Here is a 14815-nt window from a genome sequence, read left to right on the forward strand (position 1 = left end):
CTAAACATAAAACAGCTCAACATACATAACATTTCTGAAATAAGGGCATGATTTCAGATGCTGCTGCCTCCCCACCCCCTTTTTTCACCACTTACACACCTTTTTCATCTACCTGTACCTTTATTTACTCTCCCTTATGACTGCTCTGTCTTTGTAATGTTTGACATTGGAGTGGCCAGTTAAAGTCACCACTGAAATACATCCCTGAGAGAGATGCACTTACTTTAGTCATGCCAGGTAAAGTTGCTGGTTCAGAGAGGCTCCAGAGACAGCTCTACAGACAGCTGTGAATCTGGGGGTAATTGTGAGACCTAGGAAATTCCCTGTTGACATTTTATTTCACCTTTCTTTTCCTGTCCTTTCCATGTGACCTGGTTGTAATACAGATGGCTACAACTGCCAGATACTGGAATGTTGGCCCTACTGTCTCTCTCCTGTGCCCATTCACTATCTGTGAGATCTTCCTTGAGTAGACTGGGAAGGAAGGGGCAAATTCAGTACTAGTACCACTGAATATAATACATTGGCCAAAGGGAACTGAACTCAGCAGATATGAAATTTGGCCGGAGACTTTTAACATTGTGAAACTTTGATGCTACAACAAAAAACATTGATAAAGTTATTTCAAAAGTGGTTTTTTCTCTTAATTCTATTTGACACATAGGCCAAAAAAGCTGACTCTAAAAGGTTACAAGCAGTATTGGTGCACCTTTAAAGATACATCTATTTCTTGCTACAAGAGCAAAGAAGAATCCACTGGCACACCAGCTCATCAGATGAACCTGAGAGGTAAGGAAGGGAAACCATGGAATGACCAGTGTCGATGGTAAAGCATCTATTAGCTAATATTCAATAAACTTCACTTTTCTGGGAAGGAAAGTTTTTCAGCAGTTTCTGCACTCCTTTAGGTTCTTTATGTTTAGTTCTTGTCTTAGGCTTATCTTAGACTTGGTTCTTCACATTGCTCCTTCACCCCTTTCATCTGATAATGGACTGGTCCAAGTGGTAGGAGAATTTCCTCTCCAGGTTCAACTGCTACTTCTCCAGCTGGAGGGACATCCTGCTTGCCTCCTGTTGTGACATCTCTGTATGTAGTTTGTAGTTTGACAAGCCTCCATTTGTGATATTCGCTGAAACTACCTGGTGGACTTTCAGTTCAGATACCACTTCGCCTAGGAAGCCACACCCCTGCGATGTACTCCAGATAAACCCATCACAAGTCGTAAATGCGTTTAATAACATCTGACCTACTGAACATCATAGCTTTGCTTAGCCTACCTTAAATGTGCTCTGAACACAATGCCCCCGTGTCTGCCTGGCTCCCAAAACACAACACAGTACGCTGTAGAGTACCGGTTGTTTGCGCCGGTGATCATGTGGCTTGACTGGGAGCTGCAGTACTGCCCAAGGTGGTGACAGGTGTGCTGCATATCACTAGCTTGGGAACAGATCAAAATTTCAGATCTGAAATACACTTTCTATTGAGTATACATCACTTTCACACCATCATAAAGTCAGAAAATTCTAAGTTGAGCCATTGTAAATTGGGGACCTGTCTGGAAACCTTGGCACCCGGCATACTCAGTAAAGGAGGCAGTAGCTTGGCTCTTCCCTGTTCCATACTCTCTTCACTGTGGCTTCCCTTACAGCAAAGGCTAGTAAACTAAAAATACATTTTTCAGACTCACTTCTAGGTTCTAGTCATGCATTCACATGAGACCTGAATTCCCAACTGAGTTAAAGGGTTGGAGAGGCAGAACCGAGGAAGAAGCGGGGTTCTTCCAGGCTCTGGAGCCACAGCTGCAGTGGCAGCCTCCGGGTTCCCAGCTCCTCAACTGTAGTGCAGGGTGTGCCTCCCGGGTTGGCCAGTTGTGGAGTTGGGCAATTATTTAGGGAATAATTCCCGTAGCCCAGCCCACCTCCTTTGGGTTACATTTTACATGTACATTTTTATTATTATTTGTAAAACAATTTGGACCAAAGTACCAAAGAAAGAGGACCCCTAACTCATTTCATGAAAATTATTCCAAAAATAATTTCGCCTATCACTTAAAATGCAGAAGTGTTTTTTCTTATTTGTATTCTTAGTACATTGCACATTAGGTATTTTTAGTATATTTCCAAAACATTTCCAAATCTCTGCTTTATCTGCCTCGTAGTCATCTGAACTGCTTCATAGTTGTACACATTGTGAAAAATAGAAAACCTCTGTTCTGGAGAGAAGATAGCTTTGTTCAAGTATTGGAATTCTGTAATTTTCCTAAAACTTTTAATTAGTTTCACTGTCTTTCTCAGCCACGAGAGTGTTACTTTGGGTAGACACCCAAAGTTACCCTGGGCAGTATTTGTTATTCAGAGTCCGTTTTAGCTTTCTTCTTGCTTACCTCCTAAACTGCCCGGGATCAGCTCAGATTCACCACTCATAACAGACTAGATCTGTCTTTTGGCATCTGTCCCATCCGTCTCTATTATATCCTTAACCTTCTGCCTTGAATGACTGAGAAGTCAAGTCCTGGTACAGAGAACAACTCCACAAGGTATTCTCATTCCACCTCTCCTGAGTCCTCCCAAAGGAGCACTTTTCTGGCACATCATACTGAGGAAGGTAAACACTAGTTTAAGAATCAAATGGCCAAGATTCTGCCCTGCCACTAAACAAGCCCTGTGACTTTGGAGAAATAGTCCATTTGGACTTCAGTGTCTTCCTCAGAAACATGAACCTGTTGGACTAGAGGCTGTAAGGTCCTTGAGAGATTTAAATGCAAAGTTCTAAAAAAAAATTCAGTTTAGCAAACGTAGTTGAACTTTTGTGCCACAAACTGGTAGGTACTGGAGACATGAGCAAGAACAAATAATAGTCTCAGCCCTGTTTAGAGCATGTTGGGGAGATAAACATTCACAATTTAGGCAATAATAGTACTTTAAAAATTCAGTAATGGGCCAAAGGAGCAAGGGAGTAACAGTGCTGTATCATTTAGTCTTCAGTAATGGTGGAGAGAATTAGGGGAGACTGCATTGGGGAAGTGCTGTTGGACTCAGGATCCAAAAGAGAAAGCTGAGATCTGGGAAAGGAAGGAGGAGAGTTGATAAAAGAGCCTTCCAGGCAGAGAGCCTGGTGTACAAAAATGCCTAGAGAAAAGCATCAGCAACCACAAAGGGTTCTGTGCTGCTGGAATGCAGACTTTAATCAGAAGGATGAATACTTCCTTAATAGCTGTTAAATCTGGTTCCCGCTAACATGAGAGGAATAGCAGAGGATGTTGGCAGGAATTAGTGGATAAAAATGTTGAGATAATTTTCTCAACCGGCAGCAATGAAGTGCCACCAAAAAATTGTTAACATGAAAATGACAAAAATCCATCATATTTTTATTGACTACAGTTTAGAGGAGTAATTTCAGATAGTGATAGGGATCCAGATTAAGGTTATCAATATGGATGAAGAAAGGGTATGAATTTAGTAGATAGGAGGAAGTTCAGTCAGTAGACTGAATAATTAATTTGGATGGGGTTAGAAGAAAAGGACTTGTTTCTGGCTTGTACAGTTAGGTGGATAGGGTGTTACTGAGACTGGGAATACGTAAGAGCTGATTTTAGGGAGAAAGATGAGTTTAATTTTGGCATATTTTAAATTTGAGGTACTTGTGGGATATCTACCTGGAGATACCATCTGTAGGCCATTGGATCTTGGGAGAGATCCATGCTCCAGATACTGATATGGTAGCACTAAGCATTAATGGTAAATGGACCCATTGGAATGGTTGTCTATTATGTGAGAAATCTAAGAACAGAACCCTGCAGAAGGTTCATGTTTAAGGGACAGCATATTAGAGAAGAAAAGCTTGTAAAGGAAACAAAAGAATATGTAGGAAGATATGAAAATTAATACATGATGGAAGCTAAGATAAAAAGTTATTTCAAAAAGCACAGAGTAACTCAGGATCAAATGCTACAGAAAAGTCCCCTGGCTGCTGTGGTTCAGTGGATTGAGTGCTGGCCTGTGAACCAAAAGGTTGCTGGTTTGATACTGGTTGGGGCACATGCCTGGACTGTGGGCCAGGTCCCCAGTTGTGGGCATGTGAGAGACACCTGATGTTTCTCTCACACATCAATGTTTCTCCCCTTATCTTTTCTCTCCTTTCCCCTCTTTGTAAAAAAAATAAATTTTTAAAAACAGTTACCCAGTTCTTCACATTAAAAAAAGAAAGCTACAGAGAAGTAATAAAAATTGTTAAGCCTTCACAGGATTTAGCTGCATCGAGGTGGTCAGTGGCCTTGATTAAGAACAGATTCAGCAGATTTCAGGGGCAGTTTGAGTGAGAGTCAAAAGTATAGTCGTTGAAAAGTAAATAGGAAAGACAGCTTTTTAATGGGCCTTGTCTGTGACAAGCAAGGAGGACAGAGGGCAGCAACAAGACAGGTGTGAAGAGGAGAGGCATTTTGTGGTTCAAGATGGGAGTGAGTCAAGGAAGTTCAGTGCTGATGGAAAGGTCACAGTAGGACGAAACCTATCCGGGAGAGGGAGAGGGTCTCTGTGGTGAGGAGCAAGATTCCGGGGGTGGTAGAACACTGGACACACTGAGAGAGGGGCGCCTTAGCAGGAGATATGCCTCGCCGCTGCATGGAAGCAAGGGCAGCGAGATTTATCTGATACGGTGGCAGGAAACTCGGGATACTTCATTTCTGGTGGCTTTTCACGTACCTGGAAAAATAGGTGAGGTTGTCCCCTGAGTTTGTGATGGAAGAGGCCTGAAAAGAATTGAATGTTTACAGAACATTTTTGAGAATGTCTGTAAACACAGGGCTGCGGGTGTCAAGGCCCAGGTTGAGGCTAAGATCCCTGAATTTCTAATGAAACCTGTCTCTCACCAGTTTTGTGATTTTTCCCCTCCCCTCTGAGTGCTCAACAGCCTGAGTATAGGCAAATAAAAGCTAGAGGGTTGCATTGAACCAGGGTTAATTAAGGTTTTGCCAAGTGTGTATAATGAAAAGACAGTAAGTTTAGGGAACCGAAGGTGCTACCTGGTGAATGGCGTCCAGGCTGGACTGGGGAGAAGGAATGAAATTGAAAACATGGTGCTGATGGAGAAAGTTGAGGGGTCACAGGATAGCGTCCCTCAAAGAGTATGAAGAGAGTTAGGATTGAAGACTGTGGTCCAAATGGGCCGTTTGCACCGATCAGTTCAGAGAGGTAGTAACTGGGTTACAAGGAAGCCCTGCATCTCTCCACGGAGGTGTGGGACTGAGGTGGTGCAGTGAGTGCTGTCCGAGGTGTGGCCCAGCGAGTGCCTCTCTGCCCACACTAGCACCCGAGTCACCGCTCACTTTATCGCTCCCTTTTAAATTTTCTTGGCATTTTACTTTTTAAAAGGCCTGGTTAATGGAATTTTTCAGAAGATGTCTGTCTTTAAACATCTCTTTGTTTTAACTTTGCACGTTAACACATTGCCCCACAACTTCCTCAGTTTCCAGTGCTTGTGTAGAGGGAATTAAATGCTGTAGCTATTCATACGTAGTAAATATTAAAAAAATAAAGACGGAGAGGAAGTCCACCAAATGTTAGGCGTTGCTTCTGGAGAGGAGTGGAGTATCCCCTTCATCTAAAATGGCATTTGTATGCGAAGGAAAAAACGACCGTTTTACCATCTGTTCCTCTGTGGTAGAGGTGCAGAGGGTGAGTACTGTTCTTTGTACTCCGTGCCAAGAGAAGTTTCTCCAGTGCAAAGGGCCCAGCAGTGGCAAGCCCTGCCCGCAGTTCACATTTTTCATCCTAGAGCCTCCTAGATGATCTTAAGGCACATTGAGGGTGACGTGAACTAAGTACAAACAGTTGGAATACCCTTCAGTGAGCTTTGACATGTTCGTTACCTTATTTATCCTTATAGCATTCCTATGGGGTAGAGTTTAAGGTTCAGGAATTTGGGTTTAGTGATGTTAAATAAATGGGGCATAAGTATTAAGTGGTAGAGAAAGGTCTGGAACCCAAATCTGTCTGATGGCAAAGCTCTTCTCCATTATATTATACTGGGTACTACATAAACCATTGCCTCATTATTTAACTGGGTATATGTTCAATAAATCTGTGCTTTCTTCTGGAAAGCTACTCGCTAATACCTTTTATATATACATATATTTTATGTGTGTATTTTTATAGAGAGGGGAAGGGGGAGAGAAAAGTAGGAAAGAAACATCATTTGGCTGCTTCTTACAGGCCCCCAACCAGGGACCTGGCCCATAACCCAGGCATGTGCTCTGACCAAGAATTGAACCAGTGACCTTTTGGTTCACACGCTGGCACTTAGCACTCTGAGCCACACCAGCTAATGCTTAGCAGAGTTGATTACAGGGCTCTGAAGAGATTTCCATATAGGACTCTTACTAATAGGCTAATTCTCCTCACACAGTTCTTTAAGGCATAATAGAAATCATTTATTCTAACCAAAACACACGTTAGAATTTGATTAATAGAAAGATATTTTTAAATCCTTATACATTAAGAACCTTAAAAATCCCAAATAACTTAATATTCAAAGATCTGAATAATATTAAAGCAGTACATATCAAAACTTGTTGGGGAGCAAGTTGTGGTTTTGGTAATGTCTTTTTAACAGGACCCTTTCCTTCACTTAGTCAAGTTTTGTGAATTGCAAGGGCCACAGCCTCTGTGCCATTGATCACCTCTCCTCTCCAGTAGATCTCTCCGACTCTTTGCTCCACACCAAACAGATTTACTGGGCATAAAGAAAATGAGGGATCTCTTTATTGGCTCAGGATTTCTTGAAAGTAAATTCGACCATTTTAATAATTGATTTTTTATTACAGGATGTGAAGTTACTCCAGATGTAAACATTTCAGGCCAAAAATTTAACATTAAACTCCTGATACCAGTTGCAGAGGGCATGAATGAAATCTGGCTTCGTTGTGACAATGTAAGTTTTCTAGTTACAAATAAACCTCAGAAGTCGGGGAGGGGTTAAAAAAATGAACTTCAATTTTTCTTTAATCCCTTAGGGAATTAGTCAGTCATCCTTATATTTTATACTCAAAGGACCCATCATGTGGTTCAATTCATACCTCAGTATTTCTTTTCAACAGGAAAAACAGTACGCCCACTGGATGGCAGCCTGCAGATTAGCCTCCAAGGGCAAGACCATGGCGGACAGTTCTTATAACCTAGAAGTTCAGAATATTCTTTCCTTTCTGAAGATGCAGCATTTAAACCCAGACCCTCAGTTAATACCAGAGCAGATCACAACTGATATAAATCCCGAATGTTTGGTGTCCCCTCGCTATCTAAAAAAGTACAAGAACAAGCAGGTACTTGATTCATTTTATTTCATCTACTGTTTTCTACTGGTTTGTTTTACAATTTTGTGCACATTTTAAATTTAGGTTCCTCCCTTTAAAACTTTTTAGTCTTAATTGGTAGTCTTAATTTTGTATCAGGTGATTAGAATAATGGGAAATAGATAGCCTTCAGTCAGTTTAAGTTGGCCATTTAGAAAAACCTTTATCATGTTAATAGGATAGATAATGAGGTCGAATAGTTGGGAGTATATTTATTCTAAACAACTTGGATAAAACCATTCTGTTAACAGGATTTTCATTCAGGGAATTAAATGGGGTCTTTGTGCTTTGTGTTCCTTCATTCATGCAGTTTTATTCACTTCTCCAAAAAATCTATATTGACTCTTCTTGCTGTTGAAATGGATCTTTCCAACTTTGGAAATAAATTTTACAATGGTAGAAATAGCCTACATTTTAACATTATCTTTTCTTAACATTAAGAGTCAAAACCTAACCAATATTTGCATAATGTGACAAAATTTGGTAAATTCTCACTGAAATTCACTGCCTTTCTTCACTCTGTTTAGAATTCCTTTCCTGGAAATTGATACTATAAAAGGATTGCTATGTAGGGAAATGGTGCTTCAGTACAACATAAAAGGTTTTTTGCAGGGGAATTTCACTTGGGATAACCCCTGGTAATTGTGTACACCAAACATCCTGCCATAAAAGGAAAAGGCTTCAGTTTGGGGGGTGGGGAGGAGAGAAGACGTTTAAAATAAATATTTTGTTTTTATCTAGTTTCATTTTGATTTTAAAAAATAATTTTAAAACACTGAAAAGGCCCAGTGAAGTATCCAGGACACTTAGTAATCCTTAACTTTAAATATAACGCTTATCGTATGAGTCTGACATCACTTAACTAGAAGTTGAAAGTGTTGCAAATCAGTCACCAGGAGTCGTGTTTGAGTTTCTGAGGCTGTGTACGCCGCATGGAAATTATTTACCCGCAGCCCACAGTGTGGGAGTCGTGAGGAATGAGGGGAATGCTGCCCTGCGGAACTCGTGGGGTGGGGACTGTAAGTGAAAAAGCAAAGTGAATCAGACACTCATTTATTTTGTTTTATTCTTAGTAATTTCATTGAAAGATTATTTGAAAAAAAAGGATTCATATGCCTTCAAAGGCAATGAATAAATTCAAATCTTAGCAATCTTATTTTCACTATCAAGTATCATGAAAAACAAATATTAAAGTATAACTGAAAATGGCCAGATGTTGGTTTCGCTGTCAGAGAAAGGTATTGTTTTTCCAGAAACTTTCAAAATGGTGGTTTTCACTTTAAAAAGTTCCGACTAAATTGTTAACTGTACGTTCTTGAGGACAACGACAGTGAATGTCTGACTGTCCTGAACTGGCAGGATGGCAGTATGTGTGTGGTCCCTGCTGAAGGCTCCTCCCAGCCTGTCTTCCACATTGACATCATATGCTCATTCTTTGTTAATCCTCCTTTCCCTGATTAGACTTACAGATGTTCCCAGAAGGTAGACTCCAGGTATTGCACACCTAGTAAGTGCTGATGGGGAAAGTTCAGTTGCTGTTGTGTGTCAGGTGCTGTACTGGTTGGTTGTTGGCCATAGTGCATAGTAATTGTCTGTTACCTCTGTCACCCAGTGGCATGTTCGGTCAGTCAGGAAGGTGTGTAGGCCTGGTGCCGTTGACCCCTACCAGGGCATGAGTGCATGGTTTTCCTTTGGGTCCATCGGTATAGCCTTTGTCATAATGAATCTACTTGAATTCCTCAGAGCGCCATGTTAAATTAATTAAACTTGCTGTGGATATTTTCACATGTGACCCCCAAACTGGATTTTATATTTTCAAGAAAAGAGGTATTCCATGTTTTATCTATGTTAATCCAAATTGAAGTGGACTAATACGATTATAGCCACCAGTCCTAGTGTAGTGTATGGTATCTCTTTATTTTCCCTTCCAGGAAAAAGGATGCAAAAAACAGATGGTAATTGAGGAGTTGGCTTTTCTTGTGTAATTAAAAGAAACAGTATGGTCATTGCACTTATTTTATGCCTTCAACCTATTTCTGAAAAGCAGTGCATGAATAATACTATCTGACTTAATCTGAGATAATATTGAAGGCTCTTAAATATTACATTTGATTTTACTACTAAAATAATTAGCTTTACCCTAATCAGTAAGAACTGGTACATGAAGGGGAAAGGGGGTATTTGCTCTTTTTATTTCCTCCCTCAACCTCTACCCTTAATTTTAGTAACACTTAACACAATCTAAAACAATGTGGAGTGTTTTCTCAATATTCTAAATGGAAACAATCACTGCTTCCTCATTTCCATTTTCATGCTTGCATTTACTTTGCTTGGTTTCCACCTAAAGCAATTTTTTGCATGGTTTTTGGCTAGAGTTTTGGTTTGCAGGTTACCGCAGCTTTTTCTTTGCTTCATTGCCGGTTTTTTTCTGATTGCCTTTTTTTTCTTTCTGCTTCCTTTTCTTTCCCTCGCATTGCCATCTGCAGCCAGGCTATATAAGAGATTTGGTAAGTTCTCCATGTTTACCAAAAAAGAAAGGAGATAAATAAAACATTTTAAAGCCCTAGCTACAATCTCCTCTCATGGATTAATTTCCTTCCACTCCTTATGGGAGTAGCCTTCCCAAAGTGAGTATAATTTAAATTAAAATTTAACTTTTCTAATGATTCCCTCAGAAAATTTTAAAATTATGGTATTAAATATTTTTGTTAGAAACTTGTTTTTTAGGTAGTCATTTTGATCATATATCGTGAAGCTAAATTTAATAACGTACCATGTATATGAGGATTAAAACATGCTGTTTTATAATAGCAGTATTGTAGATGTGTATACTTGAAATATGTGTCAAGAATGGAGCCTATGTACTCCCAGCAGTACTTTTTGTTTCTTGATATATGGAAACTGAAATTAAGAAATACATAAAGGTTTATTTTGAGAGGTCATTTTACCAAAATTCCCAAGTGTAGCTTTCTAATTCCAACTCTTGCAACATATGATTTGGGGGGTGGGACATAGAATTCAATTTTTCGATCTTTTGTCTCAAGTCTACCATAAAAGAATACTGTCTCAGTAATAATGATGTTGATGTTCAATCATATTTAGATAACAGCAAGAATTTTGGAAGCCCATCAGAATGTAGCTCAGATGAGCCTAATTGAGGCCAAGATGAGATTTATCCAAGCGTGGCAGTCCTTGCCAGAGTTCGGCATCACTCACTTCATTGCAAGGTCAGTGGTTCGATTCAGCACCTGTGTGTAAACCTTAATCTGTGCCTTACCACTTCATCTACTTCATGTAATTAAAAATCAGACATTTAAAGCTACTAATTGAGATCCATTAACCTGTTTCACAGTAACATTTAAAGACTGTTAGAAAGTATTTTCTATACATGTAATTTTTACATTAAAAATTCAAAATGATTGCATTTCTGTTTTTACTTGTATAAGTAAGACTAGCACTTTCTTCTAGAGCTAAAGAGGACATCTCTTAAAAGACAGACCAGCATGTCCCTAAGATGTTTTTAAACATTTATTTACTATGTTTTTAATGCTACAGGTTCCAAGGGGGCAAAAAAGAAGAACTTATCGGAATCGCATACAACAGACTGATTAGGATGGATGCCAGCACAGGAGACGCAATCAAAACGTGGCGTTTCAGTAACATGAAACAGTGGAATGTAAATTGGGAAATAAAAATGGTAAGCTATAACAATATTACTTGAATACTGTTAAAAATTAGTAAATTGGGAATAAAAAATCCCTATAAATTCTGAAGATTATTTGTACCATTACCCCTTAAAATATGAAACATGGTTAGTTACTCATTTCCTACTTCAGAATTCTAAGTATTAGACTTATTAAAACTCTAAGAACAGCCTTGGCGGGGTGGCTTGGTTGTTGCAGCGTCGTCCCGACGTGCCCAGGTTGCAGGGTCAGTGCCTGGTCAGCGCATGTACAAGAATCAACCAGTGAATGCACAGACGGGTGGAACAGCAAATCAGTCTGTCTCTTCTCCTTCCCCCCATCCATCCATCCCTCCCTCCCTCCCTCCCCCCCCCAAATCAATCAATAAAAAAATATTTTAACTTAAAAATTTTTTTGAGAACAGAATGAATGATATACTTAGAATATTGTTGCTTTTCAGTAATACATAAATCCCTTCCACTCACAGTAACAGCTCGTTTATTAAATGCCTGCATTGTGCCAGGCGTGACAGTAGATGTTTACATTTGAACCCTACTTCTAAACCTCGCTGCCACTTCGTGCCGTAGATGGACTACCCCTCCTTTACAAATGGGGACATTAAAACGTAGAGGCCTGGGGGCTGTCATTGTCCACTGTCACCTGCGTGGTAACAGAAGCCATTCAGACTGAGAGGTTTAGGGCTCTGAAGCCTGGCCCTGTTGCGCACTGTGCTGCCCCGAGCCTTGCAGCACGTGAATATCACTACAAACAAAGTCTTTTACTAATTACTCATGTGTCTTAAGATCACTAGGTTTGTTGTATCAATTCCTGTTACTTCATTAGAATCCCATTATTTCTGAAATATTTAAACATGATACCTAAAGGTTAAATATCTAAAGCAAATAGTAAATTAAACACAGGAAGTAGGTTTTCTCCCAGGACTTGAGGAGGAAAGTTCTCATTAATTGAGTCACCAGAGACCATTTGGGAACTTAATGACCTAAACCCCTTGTCTTCCTTTTCAGAACAAGAAAACTAAAAAGGAGTTGGGGGCGGGCTGGTAATTTTGACTTATTCTTTTGGACTTGAGGCTTTATTAAGTTTAGAATTAAAAAAGAATATTTGAGGATCCAGTATTTTGTGATTAGATGGAACTTACATAGCACCACAGCTTCGCTTGGACCTGCCCCTCTGGAGTTTTCCTGGGACCTAACAGTTCTCTGTCTTTGTTCCAGGTCACTGTAGAGTTTGCAGATGAAGTGCGACTGTCCTTCATTTGTACCGAAGTGGACTGCAAAGTAGTTCATGAATTCATTGGTGGCTACATATTTCTCTCAACACGGGCAAAAGACCAAAATGAGAGTTTAGATGAAGAGATGTTCTATAAACTTACCAGTGGTTGGGTGTGAATAGAACTATGTAATGAAACTCCATGGCCATAACAATATTTAACTTTAAAAGCTGTTGTTTCTTATATGCTGCTTAATAAAGTAAGCTTGAAATTTATCATTTTATCATGAAAACTTTTTTGCCTTACCAGACCAGTTAATATGTGCACTAACAAGCACGACTATTAATCTGCTATTATGATACAGTATATGAACTTGAATATGGCACACATTCCTTACGGCCAAGATTCAAAAACTTAAGTCGTGGGCAAATCAGGAACAAAACGTCACTGATGTAAGCTAGCCAAACTAAGAAACTCAAGCCATCTATTTTATAGCTATCCAGGGCTTAAACTATATGAAGTCTATTTATCATGTTTAATGCATGTATTTTAATGTATGTTTATTTTGACCTTGTGTTTTTAAATACATCCTACTTAACTCTGGTAGACATTTGAATCCTCCCACCCCAACAAAATAGGGCCTATGAAAGATGCCTCAATGTTTAATAATGGAATTGTTTTAACCTTGAAGGAAAATGCTGTTAGTCTGTTATGCTTGGTTTGTTTTTGTCCTTGAATAAGCATGTATGTATATGGTCTTGTACTTTTATTTTTACAATATATTGTATTACAATACTCAGTATTCACCAGCATAATCACTGTCTGCCTAAAATATGCAACTTTTGCATTACAATATGAAGTAAAGGTCTATGAAGTATGCATTTTGTGTAACTAATGTACAAACACAAATTTTATAAAATTGTACAGTTTTTTTAAAAATTACTCACAACTAGCAAACAGCTTAGATATATAGCATCTTTACATTAATTAAATGCTTTTAAATCTATAATTAATGTGCAGTTTTAATATCTGCTAAATTAAGAATGACTTCAATATAGTTGTGATTTGCCACAGTGTCCTTAACTCTACTGCCTGGACTGGCCATATTCGAGTCTGTTGCGCTGTTACAATCTGCATTGGTGCTAGTCAAAGACTTCCTAGCTCACACAGCCCGTAAGGGTGCCAGGGAGGGGCGGGTTACCAGTATTGTCCAATAATCCATGGTTTAACGACTGTATAAATGCATTTTATTTTAAATAAAAGCAGAATCTTTTATTTAATGTTTATGTACTTCTTGTTTTTATGGCTTACATATAGCATTAACTTTGTAGAAATGAATTTTTGCCTTCTGGAAGTGCTTTGCCTACATCTTGTGTCATGGAAACAATTTTCTACTACTCTAAAATGTTGATAGAGTTACTTCTCTCTAAGATAATGGGGTTGGCCAAGTAATTCATTTGGTTTTTCCTGTGAAGGCAACTCTACTAGTGCTTACTTGTCTTGAACGTCATTTGAAACAGTTTTGTTATTGTATTGTGACAGCTTTCATAACAGCTTACATTTTTTAAAAATTATCAAAATTGGTGAATTTTCATGTAGCCATTTTAATATTGAAGGTGGAGGAAAAAAACATTTTCAGCATATTAAGCTTTATTTCAAGGAAGGTAAAATGCAAAAAAAAAAAGATTTGTGCAGTGCGTGGAGGAGGTGCCGTGGCTGATAGAACATCTCAAAAGTGGTTTGCGAAGTTTCCTGCTGGACGTTTGTCTCTGGACGACGCTCCACGGTGGGTGGACCAGCTGGAGTTGATGGCAGTTCCAGTTGAAACATCAGGTGAAAACTGTCAGTGCTCTGCCACACGGGAGGTGGCCAGCACTCTCAAAAATACCCGCATCAATACAGTTACTGGTGAAAATGAAAAATGGGTCTTTTATTTTTAAGGAAAAAACTAAGTGGACTCTTTGGCCAACACAACAGATTGTTCTTTAAATTGAGAATTTCTAATTTTTCCTACTAAAAAAATGAACTGTATAATATTCAAATGTTAGAAATGTAATTATACACAAAAATATGACAGATAAACACATTATTTACAGGCAGAATTTGTTTAAAACAGCAAAATGACTTGGTTTAAAAAAATATCACACACATTTATTAATTTTACTCCTTGTTACTGCTACCATTTCCTCTTTAGACTCGGATCATTAGTCCTGAACCTTCTCCTTTACCTGGTGCCTTTAATCCAGCCAAGTCTCACGGATTTTCCCTCACACAACCTTGTGTTTTTCCACCGACACCGAAGTCTAGGCCTGTGCCCTGTGCCTGTTACGATGCGGAGCCTCATAAAGCAAAGCTCCGATCACCTTCTCCATGGCTTTTCTTTGTACTCGGGGGCCAGGTCATACCAGGCCTCACTCCAAAACTTAACTCTTTTTCCATTAAAAATAAAAGTCTTAAGTAATATAGTCTGTCTCCTCATCTTAAGTACAGATCACCAACTTGTACAAATGGCTTGCTAGAAACCCTAAACTACATTTACACTATGACAACCCACA

At 39.1% G+C, this 14815-nt stretch overlaps 1 protein-coding gene across 8 annotated transcripts in view; it reads left to right on the forward strand.

Annotated features, from left to right (window-relative positions):
- The window catches only part of FERMT2 (FERM domain containing kindlin 2), an 85326-nt gene extending 71786 nt beyond the window's left edge, over nt 1-13540 (forward strand). For 4 of the 8 annotated variants that reach the window (XM_053669984.1, XM_053669989.1, XM_053669983.1 and 1 more), the window contains 8 exons: nt 665-789; nt 6822-6928; nt 7095-7316; nt 9278-9301; nt 9833-9853; nt 10449-10573; nt 10902-11043; nt 12265-13540. In XM_053669984.1, the coding sequence (XP_053525959.1) occupies nt 665-789; nt 6822-6928; nt 7095-7316; nt 9278-9301; nt 9833-9853; nt 10449-10573; nt 10902-11043; nt 12265-12438 (940 nt within the window). In that variant the 3' untranslated portion in view covers nt 12439-13540. The remainder of the gene's footprint in view (nt 1-664; nt 790-6821; nt 6929-7094; nt 7317-9277; nt 9302-9832; nt 9854-10448; nt 10574-10901; nt 11044-12264) is intronic. The other 4 variants (XM_053669985.1, XM_053669988.1, XM_053669987.1 and 1 more) reach the window with 2 other exon arrangements.
- The last annotated feature ends 1275 nt before the right edge of the window (nt 13541-14815 follow it).

Source organism: Artibeus jamaicensis, unplaced genomic scaffold (assembly GCF_021234435.1).
Source record: "Artibeus jamaicensis isolate MK-2021 breed Jamaican fruit bat unplaced genomic scaffold, CSHL_Jam_final contig_548, whole genome shotgun sequence".
Taxonomy (NCBI): domain Eukaryota; kingdom Metazoa; phylum Chordata; class Mammalia; order Chiroptera; family Phyllostomidae; genus Artibeus; species Artibeus jamaicensis.